The 25,821-nt window shown below is 41.4% G+C and overlaps 3 protein-coding genes across 23 annotated transcripts in view; 2 read left to right on the forward strand and 1 right to left on the reverse strand.

The window, feature by feature from the left end:
* The first annotated feature begins 175 nt into the window (after positions 1–175).
* Positions 176–6,700, forward strand: LOC108144132 (integrin alpha-PS3-like). Its single transcript, XM_017268776.2, has 9 exons — positions 176–436; positions 1,060–2,050; positions 2,122–2,224; positions 2,408–2,986; positions 3,044–3,173; positions 3,384–3,746; positions 3,819–4,554; positions 4,615–4,784; positions 6,616–6,700. The coding sequence occupies exons 1-8, from the start codon at positions 279–281 to the stop codon at positions 4,696–4,698; spliced, it is 3,144 nt and encodes a 1,047-aa protein (XP_017124265.1). The 5' UTR covers positions 176–278; the 3' UTR covers positions 4,699–4,784; positions 6,616–6,700.
* LOC108144133 (integrin alpha-PS3-like) lies at positions 5,812–10,174 on the forward strand. The gene is made up of 8 exons (XM_017268777.2): positions 5,812–6,070; positions 6,616–7,543; positions 7,608–7,710; positions 7,910–8,491; positions 8,551–8,680; positions 8,784–9,146; positions 9,209–9,905; positions 9,964–10,174. The coding sequence occupies exons 1-8, from the start codon at positions 5,901–5,903 to the stop codon at positions 10,108–10,110; spliced, it is 3,120 nt and encodes a 1,039-aa protein (XP_017124266.1). The 5' UTR covers positions 5,812–5,900; the 3' UTR covers positions 10,111–10,174.
* A 59-nt stretch (positions 10,175–10,233) lies between these two features.
* The window catches only part of LOC108144346 (transient receptor potential cation channel trpm), a 52,219-nt gene continuing 36,631 nt past the window's right edge, over positions 10,234–25,821 (reverse strand). For 10 of the 21 annotated variants that reach the window (XM_041707504.1, XM_041707503.1, XM_017269086.2 and 7 more), the window contains 20 exons: positions 25,512–25,704; positions 25,260–25,449; positions 24,370–24,581; positions 24,151–24,303; positions 23,854–23,928; positions 22,169–22,225; positions 20,980–21,129; positions 20,315–20,472; positions 19,927–20,117; positions 19,386–19,531; positions 17,291–17,390; positions 17,099–17,220; positions 16,177–16,300; positions 15,539–15,771; positions 14,536–14,820; positions 13,802–14,186; positions 13,490–13,693; positions 13,074–13,211; positions 12,674–12,831; positions 10,234–12,175 (listed from right to left, as the gene is read on the reverse strand). In XM_041707504.1, the coding sequence (XP_041563438.1) occupies positions 11,114–12,175; positions 12,674–12,831; positions 13,074–13,211; positions 13,490–13,693; positions 13,802–14,186; positions 14,536–14,820; positions 15,539–15,771; positions 16,177–16,300; positions 17,099–17,220; positions 17,291–17,390; positions 19,386–19,531; positions 19,927–20,117; positions 20,315–20,472; positions 20,980–21,129; positions 22,169–22,225; positions 23,854–23,928; positions 24,151–24,303; positions 24,370–24,581; positions 25,260–25,449; positions 25,512–25,704 (4,336 nt within the window). In that variant the 3' untranslated portion in view covers positions 10,234–11,113. Of the gene's footprint in view, positions 12,176–12,673; positions 12,832–13,073; positions 13,212–13,489; positions 13,694–13,801; positions 14,187–14,535; positions 14,821–15,538; positions 15,772–16,140; positions 16,301–17,098; positions 17,221–17,290; positions 17,391–19,385; positions 19,532–19,926; positions 20,118–20,314; positions 20,473–20,979; positions 21,130–21,693; positions 22,112–22,168; positions 22,226–23,853; positions 23,929–24,150; positions 24,304–24,369; positions 24,582–25,259; positions 25,450–25,511; positions 25,705–25,821 lie in introns of those variants that run through there. The other 11 variants (XM_017269087.2, XM_017269088.2, XM_041707509.1 and 8 more) reach the window with 7 other exon arrangements.

Below are 25,821 nucleotides of genomic sequence, written 5' to 3' on the forward strand. Positions count from 1 at the left end.
TCTTTTAATATGTATTTGAATAATCTGTTAAAAAACATCGTGTGGTTACGTATTTTAATATCTAAAGACTAATGAACTTTGCTCATGACGAGATGAAATGACACACAATTCCTACAGATCCGGCGCCTTGCCAAATGTCACAATTCAGTTCAGTTAATTTCGAGGAGTCGAAGAGTTCGGTTGTAAAAAGTTTGACTCGCAAAAAAGTGGTTTAAAAAAAGTTCTACTAAGCATATTGAATAAATAATTTGGTTTTTAACAATTTAAGATAAGTCAAAATGTGCGGCCTGATTTTTCTGGTATTTTTGGTTGTGCATTCGCAAATCGAAGCTTTTAATTTGTCGCCTTATCCAAACCGCGTGATAAAATACCCGGGTCATCCGAAACAAACTCGTAGTTCCTATTTTGGTTACTCGCTCGTCATCCGACCGAAAAGGTGAGTTCCAGTGTTCCTAGCTAGGATCATAATTCAGCAAATAATTTAAGTTGATTTTAGCATGTGAGTGTTTTTATCCTGATATGCTAAATAATTAAAAGAGAAATAAAAGGGAACAGTGAAGACGAGTGCCTCGCTAGCATAAAAGTTAGTACGGTCTACTGACCGACAGATGCCGCCAGGCGTAACAATAGGGCTGCTACTGACGCCATCTGTCGGACGGCAGACCATGTTGCTATTTGGCTTTTGTTTCTTAAGACCTTCTAAACAAAATGTTTAGTTTACAACATATACGAAAGATAAGCAAAATATTATCTAACATTTAAATTAAATTTAAATTTAAATTTAATTTGAGTGCTATAGCGATTTGTGAGTGTTAAAGCAGGCCCTCTGAGCTAGTTAGATATGGCTACAATTAAGTAAGAGTTGTGCTAAATGCACTAAGCTTTAGACATAATTATAACATGCATATTATGTTTACTTTTTTTATAAGTTGTTAGTCATTTTTTGAATTTCCAGCCATGACTCTGGATCAGTGATTTATTAATATGAGTAATTATTTACGAATTGGTTTTTTCCGAGAAATACCAAAACATAAATCAACTCTTTTTATGACGTTGCAGCATAATTGTGGGTGCACCCCGAGCTCAATCCACATTGGAAACGCAAAGCGCCATTAACGAGCCCGGGGAGATCTACAGGTGCTCCCTGGAAAACGGGGACTGCACTGTGTATGTCCTGGATTCGAATGGAAACTATGATTCGCACGAAGAGGAAAACTTGAGCTCACATCACAAGGACTTCCAGTGGCTCGGCGGATCAATGGACGGAGGCACCCAGGATACCGATAAGCTCCTAGTTTGTGCCCCCCGACTTTACACCCACAGCAGTGGGTTCGTAGATGATGTATACCAGCCCATTCAATACCACCTGCACGGAATCTGCTACTCGGTAAACAACACACTGACCGCCCGTCCGCAGCACGTGACGCCGATTTCCCCTCTCCGTGCGGCAGATATGCAGGAGATCAAGAATGGAACCGACACTCGCAAGTACTTCATCATGGGCGAACTGGGACTGAGTGCTCATGTGCCGGATGACAACTCCAAGTTCCTGATCGGAGCCCCGGGCATCGATGACTGGAAGGGATCGGTGTTTCTGTACCAACAGCCGGGTTACGTGGAGACCACCTCCAACGTAGCTAAACGTGACACGAGTAGGGCACTCAGCCAGTTACGACCAAAGCGGGATATCTCATCTAGCAAGAAGATACTAGAGCCAAACTGGGACCAGGAAATTGACTCGTACTTTGGCTATGCCGTGAGTTCCGGCTACTTCAACAGCGCTAATTTGAGCACCCTGCTATACTTGGCCACCGCTCCCCAAGCCAACAAGCAATCCGGTGAGGCGTATATATTTGCTGTGGATGAAGGTAGAATCCACTGGCAGCGCACATTTCGGGGCGATCAGTTTGGCGAATATTTCGGCTACTCAGTACTGGCGGAAGATCTCAATAGTGATGGAAAAACGGACTTCATCATCTCAGCTCCCTTTCACTCTCTGGATGATTCCTACGACAATGGTGCCATCTATGTGTTCATCAACAAGGGCTCTGTGAGTAATAAGCTGAGCTGCTAAGTCACTTTTCGGATTTGAGCTGACTAATGCTGCGCTTATCATTGCAGTTCCACTTCGAAAGAACTATAGTGACGTCGCCAGTGGGCAGCAAAGGCCGTTTTGGAACTACTCTTTCGCGTCTGGGAGACATCAATCACGACGGATTTAATGGTGAGTTTTGGTCCACCCTATTGAGTCGAATCGATCTTGCCTTAAACGTCTATCAGTCAGTAGGTAGGAATCAAATACATTATGTAAGAGCTTTAGATTTGAAGCAATTTATTTAATGGCAATTTGCATAAAAACTAAGTAAGTTTGAAAATTAAATTTATTAAAAATTTGTTCCTTACACAGACATTGCCGTGGGAGCTCCCTTTGCCGGAAACGGATCGGTGTTCATCTACTTGGGTGGCAAACTTGGATTGCGGGATCAGCCAAGTCAGCGACTGGACGCTCCTGCCCAGCAGGCTTCCAAGTACGGAACACACATGTTCGGACATGGTCTCTCTCGAGGAGCGGACATAGATGGTAATGGATTCAATGACTTCGCTATAGGAGCGCCCAATTCTGAGGCCGTGTACCTGTATCGCTCATATCCCGTCGTTAAAATACATGCTACGGTGAAGTTCGAATCACGGGAGATGAAACCGGGGCAGGACACGGTAATGATCTCAGCCTGCTTTAAGCTCAGTACCACAGCCAACATGGCTGGTGTGGAGCATCAGGAACTGGACTTCCGGGTGGTCATTGACAAGGAGCTGAACCGGGCTAGGTTTGCCCAGACACAGTCCAATGAGATGAGCTTTAAGGCAAATGCGAGTCTCGACGAAAGATGCCACGACATCGTTGTTCAGATGGGCTATAGCCCTATATTCGATCCCATCGATCTGGAGATGAGCTACGAGCTGGCGAGGAAGGTTCACAACTCAAAAGGTGAGCTCAAATTTGGTATTTAAATCAATCACTTAATGGTGAGCTTGCCTTTAATAGATTTCTGCGAAACCTGTGCGATTGTTGATCCGTTTGATTCGAAGGTTTCATCGGATAGGATCACCTTCAACACGGGATGTGCCAAAGATGAGTGTGTCGTCGATCTGAAACTGAAAAGTAGGAATGTGAGGTAAGAGGGTGTTATAGTATATAGTTATCATAAAGCTTCCATAGGAACAACCGGAAAAATAACTGTTTAAGTTATATATATTTAATCTAATTTTATTTAAATCGGACAAAGATTTGATTTCCGCGGAAAATCGATATAACTTTCAATGTTTTTAAGCTAATTTCGTTTCTTTTTTTGTACTTTATTTAAATGGACTCACTTTGTTTGCAGCCATACTTTTGTTTTTGGCAGTGCCAATACCATAAGCTTAAGCTACGAGATCACCAATAACGGAGAGAACGCCTTCTATCCCAAATTCAATGTGACCAGTTCGTCGAGCCTGCCTTTCGCAAAGGTTCCGGGAAATTGCTTTACTGCCGAAGCCGTCCTGGTATGCAAACTTAATCACGGACGACCGTTGGCCAAGGGCGTCAGTGACTTCATTACCATCAGTTTCGATGTTGGCCAACTCAGTGGCGAATCGCTGACCATCTCTGCAGAAGTGCATAGTGCCGGAAGTGAAGAGAATCCCACGGACAACATTCAGATTGACGAGATCAGCTTGCGGGAGTTCACCGAGATCGATGCCAGCGGGTAAAATTATAAAAATATCAAAAAAAAAATCTGAAATACTAAAATCCGATCAAAATCCTCTTAAATTTGCAGTGGTCCCGCAAACGGTCAAGTTGCTCTAAAATGTATATATTCCTCCGCGGAAATCATGAACCATTATGAGGTCAAAAGTCGCGGTCCCAGTAGTATCAAACAGTTAACGCTGTCATTATATATTCCCGTGGCATATAAGGCGCCAGGATCTGAAGTATATGTGCCCATCATTAACATGACCAGTTTGCATATGCAGGCCACCTACGATTCCCATATGTTGCCCATCAAGCTCTACGATCAGAACGATACTCTGCTCAATACCTTTCCCATTACAAACTCCACTCACGGTGGACTAGACTACGACCAGACCCGAAGTCGTAGGGATCTCCAAAGCCTACTCGTCAACCAAACAGAGGAAGCTGGCATCTTTTTCGAAAGGCTTTTCGAGAAACCGCCGCTAAATCGCAGCATTGTGTTGGACTGCCGGGAAACCAACACGACTATCTGCGCACATGCCGAGATGCATGTCACATTGAGACCATATAAACCCATCAACATAAACATAAGCTTCAATGTAGATTTAAGGGACATTAAAGAGCCCTGGGAGTACTTTGTCATTCAGACCGATGTGGAACTGGTCAGGGCGGGCGATCCCACTTCCAGTTCGTTTGTGATAAATGGGCAAATTGAACCGAGCGTGCTATACACGCATGCTGGACTGTCCATCTGGAAAATAATTATGGCCGTAATCGGTGGAGGCTTGATCCTATCTGCAATAACCTATGGTTTTCACAAGGTTTGTACTGCATTGGCTAAGAAACTTTGTATTACTAACATGATTCCCTTTACTCCATAGCTTGGATTCTTTAAGCGCACCCTTCGCAACGAAAAAAGGAGGTTGATTCGCGAAAGTTTTGAGGAGAATATTATTAAAAGTTAAGAATATATTAAAAGTGTGTATTATCTTTAATCATCCAAGTGTATAAGTTTTTGGCTGCTATCAGAAAAACTCCTTAACTTTATACTGTAAGTAATACATATAATGTTAAAAAACATGGTTGTAATCATATAATAAATAACTTACATTTTTAAATTGTTTGTTCGTAATTGTTTCTGTGGAACGAATAGCACAAATTCTTGGCCTTAAAGCTATGAACTATTTTAAATTAATAAGTAAACATTAAGGCAAACCAAATTTAAAGAGAAGATAACCATATAAAAAAAATTAACTAATATTATCAATCAAGAAGTAGTTTTTACTTTTAAATTACAAGGTAAAATGATAAGACAAAAGTATTTTACATATTTCAAGCATATTGTGATATATTAATCTGTTCATGATATGACCTCACATAAAACGGCATTATCCAATAATTATTAATCGCTTTTTTTAGTACAGTGGACAAAAAAAAGTTTACAGTGTACTTAAATTTGTTTTGCCCACTACATATTTATTTTTTGCAGCAAGTCAACAAGAGTAAATAAGTTGCTTATTCATATCTTAAATGGTTTTTATTTTTAATATAATGCATGTACAATTAAATTTAAATAGATTATTTCACAGCATTATATTTACAGAACACTAAGCATCATAGTGATGCTCACTTTTGTTAAAATTTTGAACAAAACAAGAAACGAAGCACAATTCGGCAAGCCGAAGTTTGTATACCCTATCTACCCTAGCTATTACAGACATTTTATATTCTTTAAAACTACTTTGTTTTGGTTTTTATGTGTATATGTTTAAAAACAATAAAGATATATCGAAATTGTGCAACTTAAAAAAAAAAATAAAACAGTAATATTATTTACATATCGAAGAACATTCAAATAAATTGAAATACCGAAAAAGGCCTCCGCGTTAACATCCACAAAAATCCATTCAATTATAAAGAAGTTTTGCTACAGTACAAAAAACAAAATGAATGAGTAATTTAAGTATACAACTTGTAAATATGTTGATTCATGTGTATAATGTTTTATCAAACAAAATTAAAACTTTGCTCTGCAGCATCTCATTTCATTTACTTCGAAGAATTCGCAGAGTGAACACTCGAATATCGGCTGCCAGCTTTATCTATTTAAAAACAAATTAGTTATTTTATAGTTAGAACATATTTGATAAACTAAGTTAAGTTAAAAATGTGTCGGCTACTTTTCCTGGTATTTCTTACCTTGCAATACCAGAGCGATGCTTTCAATATTTCTCCTTATCCGAACCAAGTAATAAATTACCCAAGCCATCTGAAGACCTATTTGAACCAAACGCGAAGTTCCTACTTTGGGTACTCGCTCGTCGTCCGTCCTTCCGGGTAAGTTGTCCAGTTGCTAGTTGTGAAGGAAGGGTCCAAAAGTGAAATTAAACCTACTGAATTGTTCGAAATTAAATTAATTAACATTTCACACAATAAAAACTATTGTATGGAATTCTTAAAGTGGCCAAGCTTACCGATTTCGGAATTAAGGGTTATTCATGTGCTTTATCTTGATATCTGTGAGTGTGTTCTCAACGTATTATTTCTGGAATTTGTAGAGATTAAGTGTGTAATATAACTTTGGCAAACTGAAAACCCTCAACCCTATATTTAAATCATGATATTAACACACACTGCATATTAAATGACATAATTAAATATTTTAATTGATGAGGAACACATTAGATTTAAAATAGTTCGTAATTGATTAAAATGCATTTTATTCAAGTTAAATATGGTTAAAATTTAAATTTAATATTTATATTTATATTTAAATAACTATAATCCGGAATCAAAGCGAAATATTATATCTTTAAGTTGAGTACGAAATATAGGGACCTACTGCTTTTTTTATTACCAGTGCTTTTCATTTTTGATTGCAGCATTATAGTGGGAGCTCCTCGAGCTCAATCCACCTTAAAATCGCAGAGCAATATCAACGAAACTGGGGCGATCTTCAAGTGCTCCCTCACAAACGGAACCTGTTATCCGTATGTTGTGGACTCCCGGGGAAATGTTAATTACAAGCGACTTTGTCCCATTTTCGAGGGGGAAGGAAGGGACTTTCAGTGGCTGGGCGGGACCATGGACGGCGGTACGAAAGATGCGGATAAGTTGATCGTCTGTGCTCCCCGATTCTACGCTCCCACCGCTATGGAATACTATATGAATGGAGTCTGCTACTGGTTGCAGAATACAAATGCCAACAATCCGGAGAATGTGACCCGCATTGCACCCCTACGCTCGAAATCGATGCAGGTACCCAAGGCCAACATAAGCTACTACTACATGATGGGCGAACTGGGACTGAGTGCCCATGTCACGGATGATAACTCCAAGTTTCTGATTGGAGCTCCAGGCATCGATACTTGGAGGGGATCTGTGATCTTGGATGACAAACCGACCGTAAGTCCTCAATTAGAGGACATGAACTCCAAGGAGTGCCCCCCCGACGACAAACAGAAGAAGCCACAAAACTGGGATCAGGAGAAGGACTCGTACTTTGGCTACGCCGTAAGCTCCGGCTACTTTGACAGCCTCAATCCTGCCACCCTGCTCTACGTGGCCACTGCCCCTCAAGCCAACAACCGTTCCGGCGAAGCCTACATTTTCGATATTCAGGGAGAGGGCATACACAAGATCTACGAATTCGAGGGCGCACAGTTTGGCGAATATTTCGGCTACTCAGTACTGGCGGAAGATCTCAATAGTGATGGAAAAACGGACGTCATCGTCTCAGCACCCCTTCACTCAGAGACTGATGATTCCTACGACAATGGTGCCATATATGTGTTCATCAACAAGGGCTTTGTGAGTAATAAGTTGAACTAGCTTTTCGGATTAAAACTGACTAATGCTGCGCTTATCATTGCAGTTCCACTTTGAAAGGACTATAGTGACATCGCCAGCGGGCAGCAAAGGCCGTTTTGGAACTACTCTTTCGCGTCTGGGAGACATCAATCACGACGGATTTAATGGTAAGTTTTTGGTCCACCCTATATAGCCGAATCGATCTAGCTTTAAACGTCTATCAGTCAGTAGGTAGGAATCAAATACATTATGTAAACTATGCCTCTTTTAAGAGCTTTAGATTTGAAGAAATTTATTTAATGGCAATTTGCATAAAAACTAAGTAAAATTAAAGTTAAATTTATTAAAAATTTGTTCCTTATACAGACATTGCCGTGGGAGCTCCCTTTGCCGGAAACGGATCGGTGTGCATCTACTTGGGCGGCAAACTTGGCTTGCGGGATCAGCCAAGTCAGCGACTGGATGCTCCTGCCAAGCAGGCTTCCAAGTACGGATCACACATGTTTGGACATGGTCTCTCCCGCGGATCGGACATAGATGGTAATGGATTCAATGACTTCGCCATCGGGGCCCCCAATGCTGAGGCCGTATACCTGTATCGCGCTTATCCCGTTGTAAAAATACATGCCACGATAAAGCCGGAATCGCGAGAGATAAAATTGGGGCAGGAAAAGGTGAAGATCACGGCCTGCTTCGGGCTGAATACCACTACCCCAAAAAGGGGTGTGCAGGAGCAGGAAGTGGACTTCCGGATAACCGTTGACAAGGACCTGAACCGGGCTAGGTTTGGCCCAACAAACACCAACGAGATGAGGTTTAATGCAACTGCTAGTCTTGACGAGAAGTGCATCCACTTTTATATTAAGGTGCGACATAACGGACACATTTTTGTGGCCATCGAATTGGAGTTGCACTACGAACTGGCCAATAAGATACCCAACTCTGGGGGTGAGCTTATTTCTTTAAGGTTTTAATAAATAAACTAATAGAGAGCTCACTTACAATAGAGTTCTGCGAAACCTGCGCCATTGTTGATCCGGCGGACCCGAAGTCTTCCACGGAGAAGATTATCTTCAGCACGGACTGTGCCTCCGATGTTTGTGTCCCTGATCTTCAAATTAGCAGCAAGAATGTGAGGTATGCCAAGTGCAGGGTAATATATATTTATATATGAGTAATACGCATTCTGTAATACTTATCAGGGTCATGACTCATACTATTCGCATTTCAATTTTCATAGCTCAAAATATATTTTGGGCAGTTCCGATACCCTGCGTCTGAATTATAAGATAACCAACCAGGGAGAGAAGGCCTACCTGCCCCAATTCAACGTGACCAGCACATCCCACCTGGCCTTTGCTCAGATTCCCTCAAACTGTAAGGTCGTTGACGCAGCTATGACTTGCGACCTGAACCACGGACGGCCGTTGGCAAAAGGTCAATGTCTCTCCATCACCATCAGCTTCGATACGAGCCAACTCGGTGGACAGTCGCTGGTCATCCATGCAGAAGTCTTTAGTGCCGGAAACGAGAGGAATCCCAAGGACAACAAGCAAGCAAACAGTATAAGCCTTAGGGAATTCACAGAGATCGATGTCAGCGGGTTAGATTCAATAAACATCTACATCCAACTAAATTAAACTAATGAGTCATATTTATTTTCAGAGGTCCTACAAATGGTTTAATTGTTCTGAATCATTACCCTTACTCCGCGAAAATCATTGACCAATACAAGATTAGGAGCCTTGGTCCCAGTACAATCGAACAGTTAACGATATCATTTTATATTCCTGTAGCCTATAGGCCAAATAATTCTATGGCAATCATACCCATCATGAATATTACCAGTTTGCAGACGGAAGCCACCTATGATTCCCAAAAGTTGGTCATTAACTTGTACGACCAGAATAATACCCTTCTCCATGGTTACCCCTTGGAAAAGTTTACCCGAAAACCTAGGGATCTTGGCCGGGAGGCAAATGATAGCATCTCGGAAGCCCTGACCAACGAACTGCTTGTTGGGAGCAATCGCAGCATTGTGTTGGACTGCCAGCAAACCAACATGACCATATGCGTCCGAGTCGAAATGTGTGTCCAATTAAGGCCGGACAAACCAATTAACCTAAACATAAGCTTTAACGTGGATCTCAAAGAAGTTAAGGATCCCCGGAAGTACTTTGTCATCCTGACCAATCTGAAGCTGCTCAAGAAGGCCGATCCCACAGCCAACTCGTTGAAAGTCAACAGGAAGATGGAACCAAATGTGATTTATAAGCCTGCAAAGCTGTCCATTTGGATAATTATTATTGCCGTGGTGGGAGGCGTGCTGCTGCTCGCTTTCTTAACCTATGCTCTTCACAAGGTACGTATTTGTGTTGTTTAAATTGAATTTCTTATATTAAATGCTGTTTGCTCCTTAGTTGGGATTCTTTAAGCGCCAAAAGAAAGAGGAACTTAAGAAGCTAGTTGAAAAGAGTCGTGAGGAGTTGGGGGCAACTGCGGCGGAAGAGGGTGAGGAGCTGGAAACAGAGAAGCCTTTGGAGACAGAGCTTTTCAATATCTACTAACTCAACCTCCTAGTCAAACCCATGATGATAAAATAACTCCTTTGATTGATTTCTTAAAGTGTTAATAATTTATTTTAATAAAAATAACATACAATTCTTAAAATAAATAAGTACAATCATAAATAGTTTATTAAAATGCATTGTTATTCTTAATCCTTGAAAATATTTAAAAACTAATCTAAATTATTAGCACACACTGGCCAAACATGAACAATTTAACCGATCTTTCTCATATCTCATGTATACCTAAAACATTTACTCTATTTATGTACAATAATATCTGGGGCCGCCATAAAAAGGTAGCTGCTCATAGAATACACGAACTTCTCACCCCCACATAAGCAAGTAAAACGGACTAGCTAAGGAGACGATATACACACATTACACAAGAGCTGTGGACTACAACATGCGACACGACTCACAGAGTTACAGGTATAAGTAAGTACAAGTACATTAGGCTGCGATAAGTTTCTAATTGAGTTGAGGTAAGCGCTCATGATCGGCTTAGATAAAGTAGAGTGGTTGCTTTCAGATATGTTTTGTGTGAAGGTTGCATGCAACGTTGCAATATGTACGACTGACTACAGCTAGGAGTTCTGTAAAAGTATCGAATATGTGAATATGATTTAAGTGCGATTTCTTTGGTGGTTCCTATTGACACGAAAACGATAGTAGATATTCCAAGCACCTGCACCTGCACCTGTAGAGTGTATAACAACCACGACAACAACAACAACAACAACAACAACAACGACGACGATGCTCTTGCTTTCTAAATAAATACTTGTATAAAAATACAGAGAATTTGTGAACTATGTATTGTCAAAATCATTAACACCTATGTAACTTGCGACCTGTTCGATTAAGAATATGTATGCCTAATCTCAGATATCTGTTTTCCCCAGATCTCAACGCTGCTTCATTAGCATTTGCATCACCCTACACTCCTGTGACTAGTTCTAGTTCTACCCATTGAGCTGATGGATATCCATGGACTACTCTGCTAACACATTGTCTCATTGAATGGCGGGTCCTTTTCCGATTCGGTGCTGCTCTTGATGTTCGACGACAACTTGGCGATCTCGTCCTGCACCAGATGGGTGCTGATCTGGGGTATGGTCAGGGCCGGACTGCTGCTCTTCGCGGACGAACCGCCCGATCCCTCCTCCGTGCTGGAACTGCTCTCTTTCAGCACATTCATGCCCAGCTTGCTCGCAAAGGGCTGCGGCTTGAGCGTGGAAATCAGTTTGGCCTGACCAGCAGCTTGGCCAGAAGATTGGCCTGCAGATTCGGCCATCTCTGGCAATGGCTCCGCCGGCTGAGACGGCTTGCCCTGGTCCACGCTAAACTGTTTCTTCAGCAGCATGGGACGCGCTGGCGGTGCCGGCGCTGCCTGCGTCGTCACTGGCCCCGAGGCGCTGAGGTCCAGCGAACTGGAGCTCTCCTCCCGCAGTCGCCGGCCGTCGGCCGCGCCCACCGAGGCGGTACGGATGGGCTGGTAACGCGCCGTGGCAGCGCCGCCCACAGCGCCAACGCTGATGCTAACACCCGTCGCCGAGTGCGAGTCGCCGGCGTCCAGCGAGGGCTCCGCCGTCAGCGAGGGCGTGTCCACGTTGTAGGAGCCCGTCAGCGAGGTGTTCGTCTCGTTGGAGCTCTGCTTGATGAAGCGGTACGGATGCACCGAGTAGTCCGTCTCCGTGCTGGAGTTCTTCTGCAGGCTCTCGCTGGACTTCTTAAACAGGCGGCCGGTGCCCTCGTACGGCGGATTGAGGAAGTCACTGGTGGCCCGCGTGGGCACCAGCGGCGAGGGATACGCCTGCTGCTCCATCGACGAGTTGCGCTGCCAGGGACGCTCGTTCTTCAGCTGGAAGCCGCTCGAGCCGACGACCATGGCACCGCAACTACCGGCCCCGCTGGTATCGCTACTGTCGCCGGCGCCGCCACCTGCAGCACCACCTCCTCCGCCCATCAGGTCGCCATCCGCCGAGGGCTTCGAAGGTGACAGCTCCACGGCAGTCTCGCGTCGCAGCGGATACCGATGGCTGTAGTCTATGGATACGCCGATCTGTTGGGGGAAAGAAATGTGGGTTTAGGTAAGGCAACTATTTGTGATAAAAGTGGGATTATTATACCCTTACTGGGGGTATTGTAATTGCAGTTCAAAGTTTAAAATATACAACTGCAGTCAAAATAACAGTAGTGGGGCAAAACTTTTTAATAATAAATCTCTAGTTTAATATGCATTGTATTTAATAATATGATTTCATAATTAATATTAATATACAACAATATTTCATATTAATTTTTAATACACATTTTTAAATCCGACCATTGGATTTATTTAGTTTACTTTTCAATAAACAAAATGAGGTTTCGAAGCTTTTGATATTGCTTTAGTTTTTAAGGAAAATGACATTAAACAATTTGAAGGAAACTAACAATAAATTCTCGTTCATCTCGTTTAAAAGGTTTTAAATTTCTGATATATTTTATTTTCTTTTTCTTCGTACTTAGTAATTTAATTGTTGGCGAAGTTACCTCGCCTTCCAATTTTTGTTCATACCTCAAATCCATGGGCGCTGGCATCGATGGAGCCGCGCGACTCAATCAGTCCCTCCAGTATCTTGTAGTCGTTCTCCTCGCACTCCTTCAGATGCTTCTTCTCCAGCAAGGCGGCTGCCTCGGCCCGGGACATCTCCGTTTTGGGACGGTCCAGCGAAGCTGTCGATGCAATGGGGAAAAGGGGACATGAGTTGGGTTGTGCACTCAATGGAGATGTTTTGTGGGAAATCTTTTCTGGCGGCGGAAGCAAGGCAATGATACGGGTGTTGCGCATTCACCCGGTTAGTTATTAACACGTTGCTCACGGATTTTTGGGAATGACCCACTGGGCCTCAGATGACCTTCGTGACCTTATGACCCTCGTGACCTTATGACCCTCGCTTCCTTTGGGCCTGGCTTACCTTTCTGACTCGGCAGTGAGACCGTGGGCGATGCTATCATGTGGCAGACACTCTCCAGCTCATCAGTGATCGAGGTGTACTCGCTGTGCAGTTTCAGCAAGATATTTCTGGAGGGTTTCGCATGCAATACTGATTTACCTAGAGTTCGGAGTTCGTGGTTAGGTTCAGAGAAAAGATGTGTGCGAGAGAAAAAACAATATGGACTTATGGTCAATGGTTAAATGGTCAGTGCTAATTTGTTTGGCCAAATCGGTTTGCTGGTTTGGTAGGTTGGAAGGGTTTTGGATCGGTTTTGGATTGGTTTTGGATTGACTTTTTCGGGTTAGGAGGTATGGCATGACGGGATTAGTAGCCTGAATTTAGAGCGCAAATTTGAGGCTGTTTCTGGGGAAGTCCATCTTTTGATGGTTACATACCAGGATGAGTGGAGCCCGGAGCTACGGGCTCCTTGTCGCTGTCCGGCTCCGATTGGGTAAGGCTCATTTGGCGGCGGGACAACGAGGCCAATTGGTTGAGGCTGATGTGCGATCGGTTCATGTCCGCTCCGGTCAAGGAGTAGGTCTCCGAATTCCGGCGACACAGGGAAACAGTGCGTTGTCGCAGTGCACGATGTCTGGCAGCTGTTTGTAAGTAAAATTTATAATTATAATCTAATTGGTACATATACAACACAGGTGAACAGAAGGCAACACAGAAAAGAAGAAGCGGATTGGCGACTAGGAATTTACCCTCAAAGCTGATGTCTGGAGCCGCATCATCGGAGTTGTCGCCTCCCACGAGCGTTTGATCGTCATCGTTGTTGCCCATTGGCGTTAGAGTGTCCTTGCTCTCCGTGCTGGCACCCGTATCCTGGCGCACGGTCACATACGGTGTCCGCTTCACAGTCTCACAGGTCGAAGGTCGCTGAGAGAGCGGCAAATAGATGTCCGAGTCCGCCTCCGATTGCATGGATGCCTTGCGCACAACCTGCTCGTTGAGTGCCTCGCGGGATTTGACCACTTCATCGGGTTCCTCGGGCAGTGGCACCACCTCGAAATGGGTGCCCTCGTCGAAGATGTACGCATCCGGACGAACCTCGGTCAGCGAACGATTGAAGCGACGCCGGGTGGTCACCTAGATATTTTCGCCATAAAGTGTGAAGCACAAAATAAATGGGAGGTCATGGATTCAATGATTTATTGCATAAATAACACATTTTAACAAAACATTTCAAAAGTATAAATATATAAATAAAAGTAATACAACACAATAAGGTCCCTAATGAAAATGTTCTAATTAAATATCAAACATTTATTTCTAAAACCCCTAAAGATGCTATGACTCCAATCTAAAAATAAAATGTCTCCTAAAACATATTGTCATTTTGAGCAATCTAGTTTTTGGTTCTCAGAATATCGAGTTCAGAATGACATTTTCTGTCCCAGTGTGCTTGGTATTGCAGCGATATGTAATTCAAACGCACCTGCAGCGAATTTAAGTTCAGTCCGGCACCCAAGCCCAGTGGCACAATGGCTCCACCTCCACCTCCTCCGGCACCACCTCCATTTCCGCCGGATCCGCCGCCAGCCTCCGTGTCCGAAATCGAGATGGTGCGCATGCGCTGCATCTCCGCCGGAATATTTATCGTCGAGCCACGCAAATCATCCGTGCCAGCGATGTGCGTGGACATGAAGCGATGGATGACGGCCAGATGGGAGAGTATCTGCTCCGAGGATTCCTCCATCTTTCGCAACCGGAACTCAATGTTCTGCAAAACAAAAGGATTAAATTAAAACATGATGGCAAATCAAATTAAGTGGAATGTATTTTCATGTGACGAACACTAGCAAAAGACAAGAAAGGAAGCTTCGGAAATTCGAAGTTCATATACCCTTTAAGCTTTTGCAAAAATTAAACATTCTTGAAAACATTAAAATTATGAATTACTATTAACTTGTCTAAATGTTTAAAAACATTGAAGCTGATGATTTCCGTTTTCCCATTTGAATAAAATAAAAAGCGTAATTGTAAACTATCAAATTATTAATAAGTCAAAAATAATAAAACAAAATTTTAAATAGATAAGTTAAGTTTTTTTTATTTATTTTTTTTAATATTTTGATTGTTCCAATGGGAGCCATAGGATATAGTCGTCCGATTTTTATGAAATTTAAATCGTTATTCTGAAATGTTTAACCATTAGTTTATGTCGAAGACGAAAAATTGTCTCCTTCAGTGCTTTGCAAACTTCTGTAATTATAATACCAGATGTAAGGGTAAGGGTATAAAAATCTGCAACGGCTGCAGTGAAATGGTCACTCGGACGTGTCCAATTTTCAATTCACATGCTGTCAGTACCCATGTCATTTCGGATAACACGAATCACACACAAAATTTACATCAAAATGCAGACACAGGATTGAGATGTCACAAAAAGAAAACAAACAAGGGCAAAAAAGGAGAAGGGAGCTCTGATTACCACACACCTGAACGGTGGCCGTCTGTATGTTTTCCTTCTGATTGATGTCCTCGATTTTCTGAGACATGGTCTCCACTCGCTCCGTGGTGTTCTTCACCCGCTCGTCCGTCGACTGATTGAGGATGATTTCCTGCTCGTGGAAGAAGCCCTCGACGCACTCCTCCTCGAAGTCGTACAGCCGCTCCAGGTCGTCCTTCTCCAGGAACAGCTTGAGACCGTTGTCCCGCTGCACCTCCAATCCTGCGGAATGCCGATCAAGTGGAGACATGTTACATAGGTTGGTTAGAGGCCGGAAAATGCGAAAAACCAAGATAAACCAACAACAATAACAACAGCGCCCAGGGAGAAATCGAAATCGAAATGCATGAAATGGTAGGGAAGGCAAATCGTTTCGGCATAACCCAATTAGGAGGTGTTGTTATTGTTGTCGTTCGCCAAGTGGCATGGTTGATTTCAATTCAAAAGAGCAGGTGGCGTATACGTAATGCAGTTAGTTACAGAAGCACACACACAGTCGACAGTTGGGGCAGGCACGCGGGTGGGAGAGAAGTTAGATATTTGTACATTATTGCTGCTCAGCTCACAAAGACCCAGACACGATAGACTCACAGGGAACAAAGCTAAACTTGCTCATCCCGGGCTCACCTTTCGCCTTTCGCACACAGTACTTGAGCAGCGAGTAGAAGTGGCACAGCGCGATAAAGGGCGGCGGCAGGACGGGCTTCTGCTGGTACTCCATCACCACGGTGAACCGCTGGAACATCCAAACCTAAATGAGCAAAGACTTGTCATTAAAACTGATCAGTTAACTGGGTATATTTTGTATTTCCTATGTATGGCTAATCAGCAATGTGTTCGTTTACTCAGTTTAAAATCTACTGAAATGAAAAATAAGAGAATGCAATTCTTCAATAATCTATTAAAATGATAGCAGAAAAATAAATTTCTTTTAAAACTACTCTATGTGCTATGTGTTCTATATTTCCGAGTTTAAAATTTACTCTAAAATTGCTGACAGTCTAACAACTTAAAATTCAAACTGATAGCATTGAGACAATTAAGAAGTGAGCAGTAAGAGTTTTCATATTAAAAAGTTTTTTGGATTGTTTCTGTATATTAATAGTTTAACATAGGATTGATTATAATATATTGAGTTCAATTCTTTTCAAAATATATGGGATTGAAAAATTCTTTAAATATATGTAAAAATATTGAGCCTGAGTATAGATTTACACAAAGTAAGAAAGAATACTATTTTCTAATATATTTTGGATGATTTGTCAATTATGACAGTATTGAATATGTATATATTGCCTATGATTCTTTAGATTCCTTTTCAAAATGTACAATTTGGTCTAATTAAAATTCACTAATTTCATTTTAATATTGCATTATTTATTAATGTTATGCACAGTTTAAAAAAAATATCCGAATTGATCCTAAGCTTTTGTTTTTAAAGTAGCTTATTCCTAAGCCAATCGTGGATAACCCTTTGCTTAAAGGTAATAAACAAACATAGCCTTTGGCTTAGTTTTGTAAAACAACCCCAGCATTCGATCGCACTCACCTGATGCGACACCGAGTTGACCTCGTTGAAGATGTTGTTGAACACGGCGATGAGCAAATTTATCAGCAGAATATTGGCAATCAAGAGATACATGGACATGGTTATCGGCGTTACCCAATGGCCTGCAATCCAATTAGTTGGTGTGTGTTAAACTTTTCGTTAGACCCATGAACTGTGGGCGGTAATACTCACCGGTGACGCAGCCCGGCTGGCTGGGATCCTCGCCGCAGGGAGGGTCGATATCGCCGGCGAACACCTCGCCGTACAGCATGAAGTAGGGCTGGAAGGTGACCTGGACAACGATAAATTAAAATCACCATTAAAGCAACATCTGATAGAACGTGGCCCATCGCCATCGTCATCTCCATCGAGACACGAAATGGTTGGGCGTAATTCAATTTGCGACCGTCGCCCGACATTAATGCAAGTTTTACACATTGAAACACAGTTTGGTTATTTTTAGCCATCACCTGTCGGCAGCTGGGTGTGTGTGTGTGGGTGGGTTTTTTAGGGGGTGGGTGTGTATGGGATGCAACAAAGTTTGATTTCTAATTTTTCATAGCATTTCTTTCATAATTGAAACCAGCATGCGATATATATTTACACAATGATGTCCCATCTCATTTGCATAAAACAGCTGGATCACCAACAACATTATGCCAAGGTTTTCTCTAATTAAAATTTTAGTTTTTGCCTTCTAGCCGTCATCTATCATTCATTAAACAAGCATTGATGCTGACCTAGAGCTAAATATTTGCATTAAGCTGCTACAGGCAGCTTAAAAATTTGCATGCAAAACAGAAAAGTATACTATTGGGATTAAACGGTGAAGATATTTCGAGCGGCAAAACCAACACATAAATTAAGCCAAAAAAAAAAAAAAAATGGACGACTTGATATAAATATTCATAAGCGACAACAGAGTACACACATTTACCTTAAAGAGGCTAAGTATTTGGGCTAAATACATCTTTGTACATCATGCAGAATACAACGATTGAAAAAATTGCATTTTGGACCAGAAGGGAGGAGAAGAAGAGTTTCGGCTCGCCGAAGCTGGCCTTACCCTTGCAAATTCAACTCGGATTATGCTTTGGCAACCTTAAGTCGAGGCTTTTTCTGTTTCCTTTGCAAGAGCCGAGGGTAGAACTAAAGAATTTCAGTTTTCGGAGCAGAACTAAGCTTTAATGGGGGTCAAGAGTCAGGGGAAAGAGCAAAAATAGGTTAAATATTAGGGGGATTTAGTCGAAAATCCAACGGAGTTGAAAGTAGGAAGGAGGGAAGTCCACATAAAACTCAAGTTGAAACACACTCATCTCCATCAAGATACAACATCAACTATAGACCACACGAATATGCAGCATATAGGCACACAAGGATATCTGAGTATTTTTTTATTTATCTATTTAATTTTTTGTTTTGTTTTTGTTTTTTGATGACGCAGCTAGAGCGTTCTACAGTCGGCTCTCTAAATAGCAAACCAATTCACAGTCAATCACATCTTGCGTTACATTTGTCAGGTTGCCGCTCGTCAGATTCGAATGCTCATTGTGGTTGGGTGGAACTGCAGATGTAGAGGTGGTGGCCGCTGTGGAGCTGGAACCCGAAGCGGTGGTGCTGGTGCTACTGCTGGTGCTGGCTGCAGTGGTGGTCACGGGTGGTGCACCCATCGTATGGTAGCCACGATGATAGCTGGAACGGGTATTGTGCCCCAGGGCACCTAGAAATCCGGGGGCCGTAATAGAGCCGGCAATAACCTGGCATTTTGGCAATATTCGAAAACATTTAACGGGCGATTTATGTGATTTATGTGATTTATATGATTAAAAATGACAAACGGTGAGGCGAGAAAGTGACAGATTTGAGTTCGAAATGTAGGAGGGACAATGACAGAAAGAGAGAAAGAAGAGTACAATACGAGACGGTCAATTTAAGCGGCATTTGTTCGGTGATTTTGATTAAATTCTAATTAGTCAACTACTTAATATAAAGTGGGTGGTGGAATGTAGCACCCATCGACAAAACTACTCGTACGTAAAAATGTTTTGCTTGCACCACTACTGAGAAACGCAGGCCAAAAACTTGCTTTGCTTGTTATTAAGTAAATGTATGTACTCCGCATCGTAAGTAATATTTATGGCTGCAATAGAAATCGTCGTAAAAAGCACACTCTTTTCTGCGTGTGTGTGGCTGTGTGTTAATGAGGCTGACATACGCACATACACTCAGGTCAGGGAATTAGTTTATTTACAGGAAGTCAAAAGCATTAAGTTCTTTAATAACCCACCTCCTTGATTAGACTCCAGGTGGGCTGTTTGTTAGGGTAAAGAATCGCTTGTCTGCTGACCCCAAAACTCATCAGGACGACGGCCAGCAGGACCACAAAGTATATCATATTCTTCACCATTTTACCCATCATGGTGACCAGGGGACCTGCAAAATATTATTCACGATTAACTCGAGTTAAACAGTTTCCCAATACAAATTTTATCAAGTGCAGCAGGTTTAACACTACATTTGTTGAATTCTTTTAGTGTTTAACCATTTGGGAAACTTTAAGGAATTTTTTAATAAACCAATCGACGTTAAAATCGCTACCGACTTATATAACCACAGATAAATGTTTTTAATTAAAAAGGAAAGCAGTTTATGTGCTGCAGTATCTACACTTCATTGGTTTAATTACTATATATATACTTTTAATATATTTTTATATAGTCCTAATATCAAGGAACTTTAGATTTGCAGATCTATATAACAACCATTATTTGTTTTAATTTAATAAAATATAGTTTTTGGCCTATTTTAATTCTTAATCCCAAACTTACCCAGATATTTATTCACGCCTAGGATGTTCAGGATGCGCAGGTACCAGTAGATGCTGTCCACACAGTAGATGACCCGTCCAATGTCCATGGTGTTCTCCCGGAACCGGAATGCCAGACCAATGACGAAGAGTATTATGGCGGCCCCGTCGCACGGATTCCACATATTCCACGCCCACACCGAGAATTTATGACTGTTCGGCAAATACGTATTAATGGGCCCCATCGAAGAAGCGTTAATTCATGCGTGAGAGGCACATATTGAAGACAAAATGTAATGGAAATGCGCACAACTGTGAAATCCGCCCAGCATCATTTGCACTCATCGCCAGATGCAATTAAACACCAATAATGGAGGTGTGTGTGGGGGGTTGGATATGGGTATACTTACGTAATGGCCACCGGTTCGGAGGATATAATTTCGCGCACCTTCTCGAAACCCAGCGTGGTGATATATGCTATCGAGTACCACTCCTGCCACCGCGGCATCTTATCCATTTTCACCAGCACCGTGAACGAGAACATTATGAGAAAGAACATGTAGGCAATCTGAAATGATGAAGGTTGAAGCATATGAAAATACAGAAAAAAAAATTAAAAACCTTACAAAATTATAATCAGGGCCATGAACTCAGAAAAATAACTTAAGTTTTCACTAAAAATGGTTACCAATATAGTCAGTATTTTCTAATTATCAGCTATTATTTCGAAAAATTGCACTATAAAATCAAGAGTTTGATTTTAAGAAGCAGGTGACTAAGATAATTATACATTTTAAATATTTTGTGGTGTAATTTATGTTTTTTGTTTTTTTGTGTCATTTTTAATTTTGAGTAGTAGTAAATGAGTTTCAACCATTGAGAACTCATTTTATGAGTAATTGAAATTTCAATTTAGTAAATTCCTAAATACTACTTAAAAAAAAAATTTTTTTTTATCGTGTTGTATACAAAAGGTTACATATTTAAGCTATCAAAAAAATTGTTCTCAGTGGTCTAGCATCGGAAATGGAGCACACTAGCCATACCCAGATCGATAGTTATTTCCGCCACTTACCGAATCGGCCCAGAACTTGGTGATGGGCGCCGTGTAGAACTCGTAGAACTTCTTTTTGAGGCGCAGTGGCTGGTGCTGCTTCACCTCGTTGTATTCGGAGAGATTGAAGAACTCCCGGAATTGGGCGGGATCCGAGTCGGTGAGGGAGACCTGCGGAGAGATGCGGACGATATTAGGGACGGAAGGCGGAGGAGCGTTCGATAGTTTTTGGCCTTAATTAAATCATCAATGTGCAGTGAGAGCATTCAAAGAGAGAGCCACGTGAGGATACTGTACATTGGGGGATTGCGTATACGCCCCGTTAAATCAGCGTGTCAAATGTGATTTGCTTTTGCTTTCTAATTAATTTGCTGGTATTTAAGGCTCGAATTGCTGTTGCTATTTATAGGCGTGTTTAGTTTCCAGACACACACACAGCATGCAGAACAATTTAATTAATTGAAGCATTATGCAAAACAAAATGGATTTAGCCACTGGGTATTCGTATTCCCAATTGTGCTGACAAAAAATGTAACACTGTACTACTGAGGAAAATCGAAGGGAATTTAATAAAAGGTGTACTGTTGAGTTTGAACAATTGGCTGCGAATGAAACTACGAAATGCACATTCTAAGAGGAATAAAATGAGACAAACTACAAAAGCCAGTTACAGAAATGCCATTGAAATCAAAATAGATCTTGAAGGAGTAAAACTTAAATACGGGTTCAACTAACTTTGGAGGGCTGTTCTTCCGCTCCAGCAGTGAGATTAACCTGCAAATTGATACGACACAAGTACTGGGACATTAGAATGGCGTGTGGGGTTATCAAATTCAATTGTTCCATCCCTATATAGATGGGTGATTGAGTATAGTAGTAGTAGTGGCTTTGGTATGTGCTGACTGACTGGGTGATACCATTTTGTCGTTTGTGGGGTTCTGGTGATTCGTTGTGTATTTTACCTACGGGTTGAACTACAATAACCAAATAGAAATAAAAACAAACACGGGGGAAAACGGCATTTCGTTGGTTCTGTTCTGTGCTGTCATTTCAAGTATACAAAATGTTATGCGGGTTGAGCAAAATGGCAGTCTTATCGCATTCTGAGTCGAAGGTACGAAGTATTGAATGAAAAAATATACGAGTAGGTTGTGTATTAAAGGCGGTTTGTGTTTTTTTTTTTTATTTGTTTTTTTGTGGAATTACTCACTTTGCCATTTTCGTGTACTTTTGTATCGCGCACTGAGTAAGTATCCGCCAATAGAGCCTGCAACAATTCACGCACATTTTACGCATTTATCAGATAGGAAAATCACTCTTTAGTTTTACTTTCTAATCTAATTGAGCGGTGATCTTTGGACCATATACTTGATACTTGAGTTCAGATGAAGAAGTGTAGAAGGGTAACAGCGTGTTTTTTAGGTACAGTATTCCAAGATGATTTGTAGTTACAGAGAAATGTTTAAAGTGAAAAGTATTGAAAATATTGGCCAATAGCTTGATCACACATACTTAGGCATTCCACACATATATACACGGGGTGAAAGCAAACTACCATTAAATACAAGCCCCTGCCTTCCTTCCTTTCACTTGCACTCAATGGAATTTAATTTGATTTGCTGATTAAGGGATTACCCCCTTTTAAGGGAAAAGTGGTTGGATTTTGTGCAGTGTCCGTGTAACTGAAAAACAATATTTGCCCAAGTGCCGAGCTTCCCCTCGAGTCCTTCGGCTGGAAGTTTGACATAGACCTGCTGGAATTGTGGCATTTGATGTGGTTCTGTTGGCTTCACTGATTGGCTGGATGGCTGGGTATGAGTTTGTGCCGAGATTATTACTTAATTTAACTTTAAGCCAGCACTCGGCTGTTGCCAATGATTTTCATTACACTGCTAATGGAAATTCGCACTCAATTCGAGCCAAGCGGGAGGACTTTAAAATTTTATGGCAAGCATTAGAGGTGAAAAGCTACTCGAATGTAACGAAGGGCGGGCAATGTTCGGTCACTTACATCTGTTGAATTCGAGACACTCTTAAAGAAGGGCGAACTATTTTCAGCTGGCACAAGCTTGCACTTTGGAAAATACATATTCAAATGATAGTTAGTGGTGAAATTACATTACATTAAGAGCTGAGCGGGATGTAATGAATTTTGAATGAGTCCTACACTCCCTTTTAGAGATTCCTGAACCATTAAAATATAAACCAACGCGTGTTCGCGATGCCGCTTGGTTAAGTTTATCCAAAAATAAAGCAATAAACATATAAAATCAATAAAAATGGAAACATGTTCAGAGAGCCCTAATTGGTGAGTCCCCTTTAAAAGGTTAATTATTTTCTAAAGTAACTGGAGTAGAAAAAGCGTAGGACCGCATGTACCGAAAAAACTATTGATTTCCTTTTTCGTTTTATATTGTTTTTTCATCAAGAGAGCCACTAAAATTTATTTCGCCATTAAATAACTTTTAATGGTTGTTTTTTTATGAAATTTCTATTCTGTGGCAATTTAATTCAATTCCCGTGGCATTCCTTTAAAACTTGACAAATGGTTGATAGAATATACATTTAAAACCACTTTCCCTGGTATGTACAAATTCATAAAAACATGTATGCCCATATAACGATACAGACCAAAGCACAAATATTTACGAAACAAATAAAGTGTGAAAATAGTATGTTCGATTCCGATGGCAAACATAGAACAGTACATATAGTTTTATGATCTGGCAACCAGATAGAGACAGAGATAGAGACAGAAAGAGAGCAGAGACAGCAAAGAGAACATATACGTGTGTGTATGCATAGAATAGATATAGATATAGATATAGACGACTTGAACAGCAAAGTATAATTAGAAGTCATGTAGTTGGCTTAGATCTGATTGGTTGTTACTACCTTTTCGCGGTTATTAGCACCCGCACCCATCCTATATCTCAAGGAAATGGATCTTTTGGCTTTTAAAAGGGCGCTCTATAAACAGACAGATTTTGATTTAGGATTGATGAACAGCAGAGCGATAAATCGTTAAGTGGTTAATGATAAACGTAAGATGTCAGATTAGTAGAACAAACATAATAACATAAAGGCACACATATATGGACTGGCACATATAGACAACGAAACCAAATCAAAGGGAAAGTTAGTAAGAAATGAACAAAATAACTTTGGGTTACTTAATCAACAGCCAAATACCTCGGCATCGGGCTGCGAACGATCCGAGTCGTCATTGTCCAGATTCTGATTTTCCAGATGCTCCTCCTCAGTCTGCGGCATCTGCTGGAGCTCTTCCTTCGACTTGAAGTCCAGCTGCCTGATGTACAAGGGCATCGCCAAGCCCAAAATGACCTAAAAAGATAATAATAATAATAATAATAATGAAATAAAAAAGGTCTAGCCTTGATCTAAACTCACCTTAAAATTGGTATTCTTGCGAGTTCGCAGGCCACCCATCCAAAGATCGGCCAGGATCACCTGACTGCAGGGATGAGCCAGCAGGGCACGATGGTTGGCAGCCACAGCCAGCGAAAGGCAACTCTGATTTGACCAGGAGTGCAACTCACAGGTGAGCAGGCGTTGGGCCTTCTCCGCATCCTGGCGGTAGCTAAAGTCCAACAACTTGTTGCCTAAAATATAAACGGAAAAATATAATAAATTTAACATCAATGCATCATAGCTAAGCTTATAAAAAAGAAGAACTTCCGAGGTAAAAACTTGCTCTGAAATATATAAAATTTAAGTTTTCTGTAGGATTTAAAGGGCTTGGAAAATTAAAACATATTTTTAAATAGTAACCTAGTAAGTCAAAAATATAGTAAAAATAGAAAAATACATTAATAGTAACCTCACTGAACTATCTTTAAAGTAATGATCAATTTATGTTGATCTTTAGGTTGACTTTGGAAAAATAAAAAATATTTGTAAATAGTAACTCAGTAAATTAAATTCATATTACAAATAATATAACACAATATCTCACTAAATCTCTGTAAACTATAGATAGAAAATCCTTAGGTTAACTTGGGCAAACTAAAAGAATATTTTAAATATTAATCGGATAAGTTACAAATATTTAAATAATCACACATTTTTTTCTAATCGATGGCGAATTTATTGTAATAAGATTCTAATTGGGTTTACTTTCCGTGTTTTAGAGACTAAAAAAATATTTTAAACAATACAAAATTTTTAATTGATTGTAACTTCCTTGTTGTTGACATATAGAACATATGTGTTATAGGCGTAATTTTACTCAAAATGAAGTTCTAAAATATTTTTTCAATTTGAGTGACCCATTGACCCACCTTTGCTTTCGAACTCCTTGGCGTAGGAGCGCAGTTCCTCGTAGATTTCAGTGTCCAAATCGTCCTCGGCGGCCTCGTGGGCCATGGCCTTGTACAGCTTGCAGGACACCAGTGACTTGGCCAGCGCCTCCTCGCCGTGCGTCCACATGAGCAGTGCCATCTGCTGTCGCTTGGTCAGCACGGCCCAAATCTGGAAGGCAAGACTCGATGTGCAACAGGGCGGATGGGGGATGGGTGATGAAAAGCGCTTACCAGCAGCTCGTTGAAGGGGAACTCGAAGAGGGCCATTTCCGAGGTGAAGGGCAGCAGGCCGGTGACCAGGCTGAGCGAATTGGCTCCGGCATATCGCTGGTACTGGTAGGTGGAGGACTTGCGGCAGGCATTTGCATAGCTGTTCATAACCTTGGCGTAGATGGGCCGAAATTTGCGGCGCGTGTAATAGGAACTGTGGGGAGGCAAAAGGAACGGAAATCTAGTTGCGATTGGGTTCTTGGTTCTTTTGCGCCGGCGGCGGCAATCTAATGCTCCCGACGATTTGCCTCAGTAACTTCGCATTGTATCA

Source organism: Drosophila elegans, unplaced genomic scaffold, assembly GCF_018152505.1.
Source record: "Drosophila elegans isolate 14027-0461.03 unplaced genomic scaffold, ASM1815250v1 contig_183, whole genome shotgun sequence".
NCBI classification, from domain to species: Eukaryota; Metazoa; Arthropoda; class Insecta; order Diptera; family Drosophilidae; genus Drosophila; species Drosophila elegans.

Bases quoted from the DNA above. Each gene is read 5' to 3' on its own strand.
- LOC108144132 (XM_017268776.2), top strand. From the start codon at position 279: ATGTGCGGCCTGATTTTTCTGGTATTTTTGGTTGTGCATTCGCAAATC. The intron at 2,987-3,043 runs GTGAGCTCAAAT...TGCCTTTAATAG, and splicing joins GAAGGTTCACAACTCAAAAG to ATTTCTGCGAAACCTGTGCG. The intron at 4,555-4,614 runs GTTTGTACTGCA...TTTACTCCATAG, and splicing joins TAACCTATGGTTTTCACAAG to CTTGGATTCTTTAAGCGCAC.
- LOC108144133 (XM_017268777.2), top strand. From the start codon at position 5,901: ATGTGTCGGCTACTTTTCCTGGTATTTCTTACCTTGCAATACCAGAGC. The intron at 7,711-7,909 runs GTAAGTTTTTGG...TTCCTTATACAG, and splicing joins CAATCACGACGGATTTAATG to ACATTGCCGTGGGAGCTCCC. The intron at 9,906-9,963 runs GTACGTATTTGT...TTTGCTCCTTAG, and splicing joins TAACCTATGCTCTTCACAAG to TTGGGATTCTTTAAGCGCCA.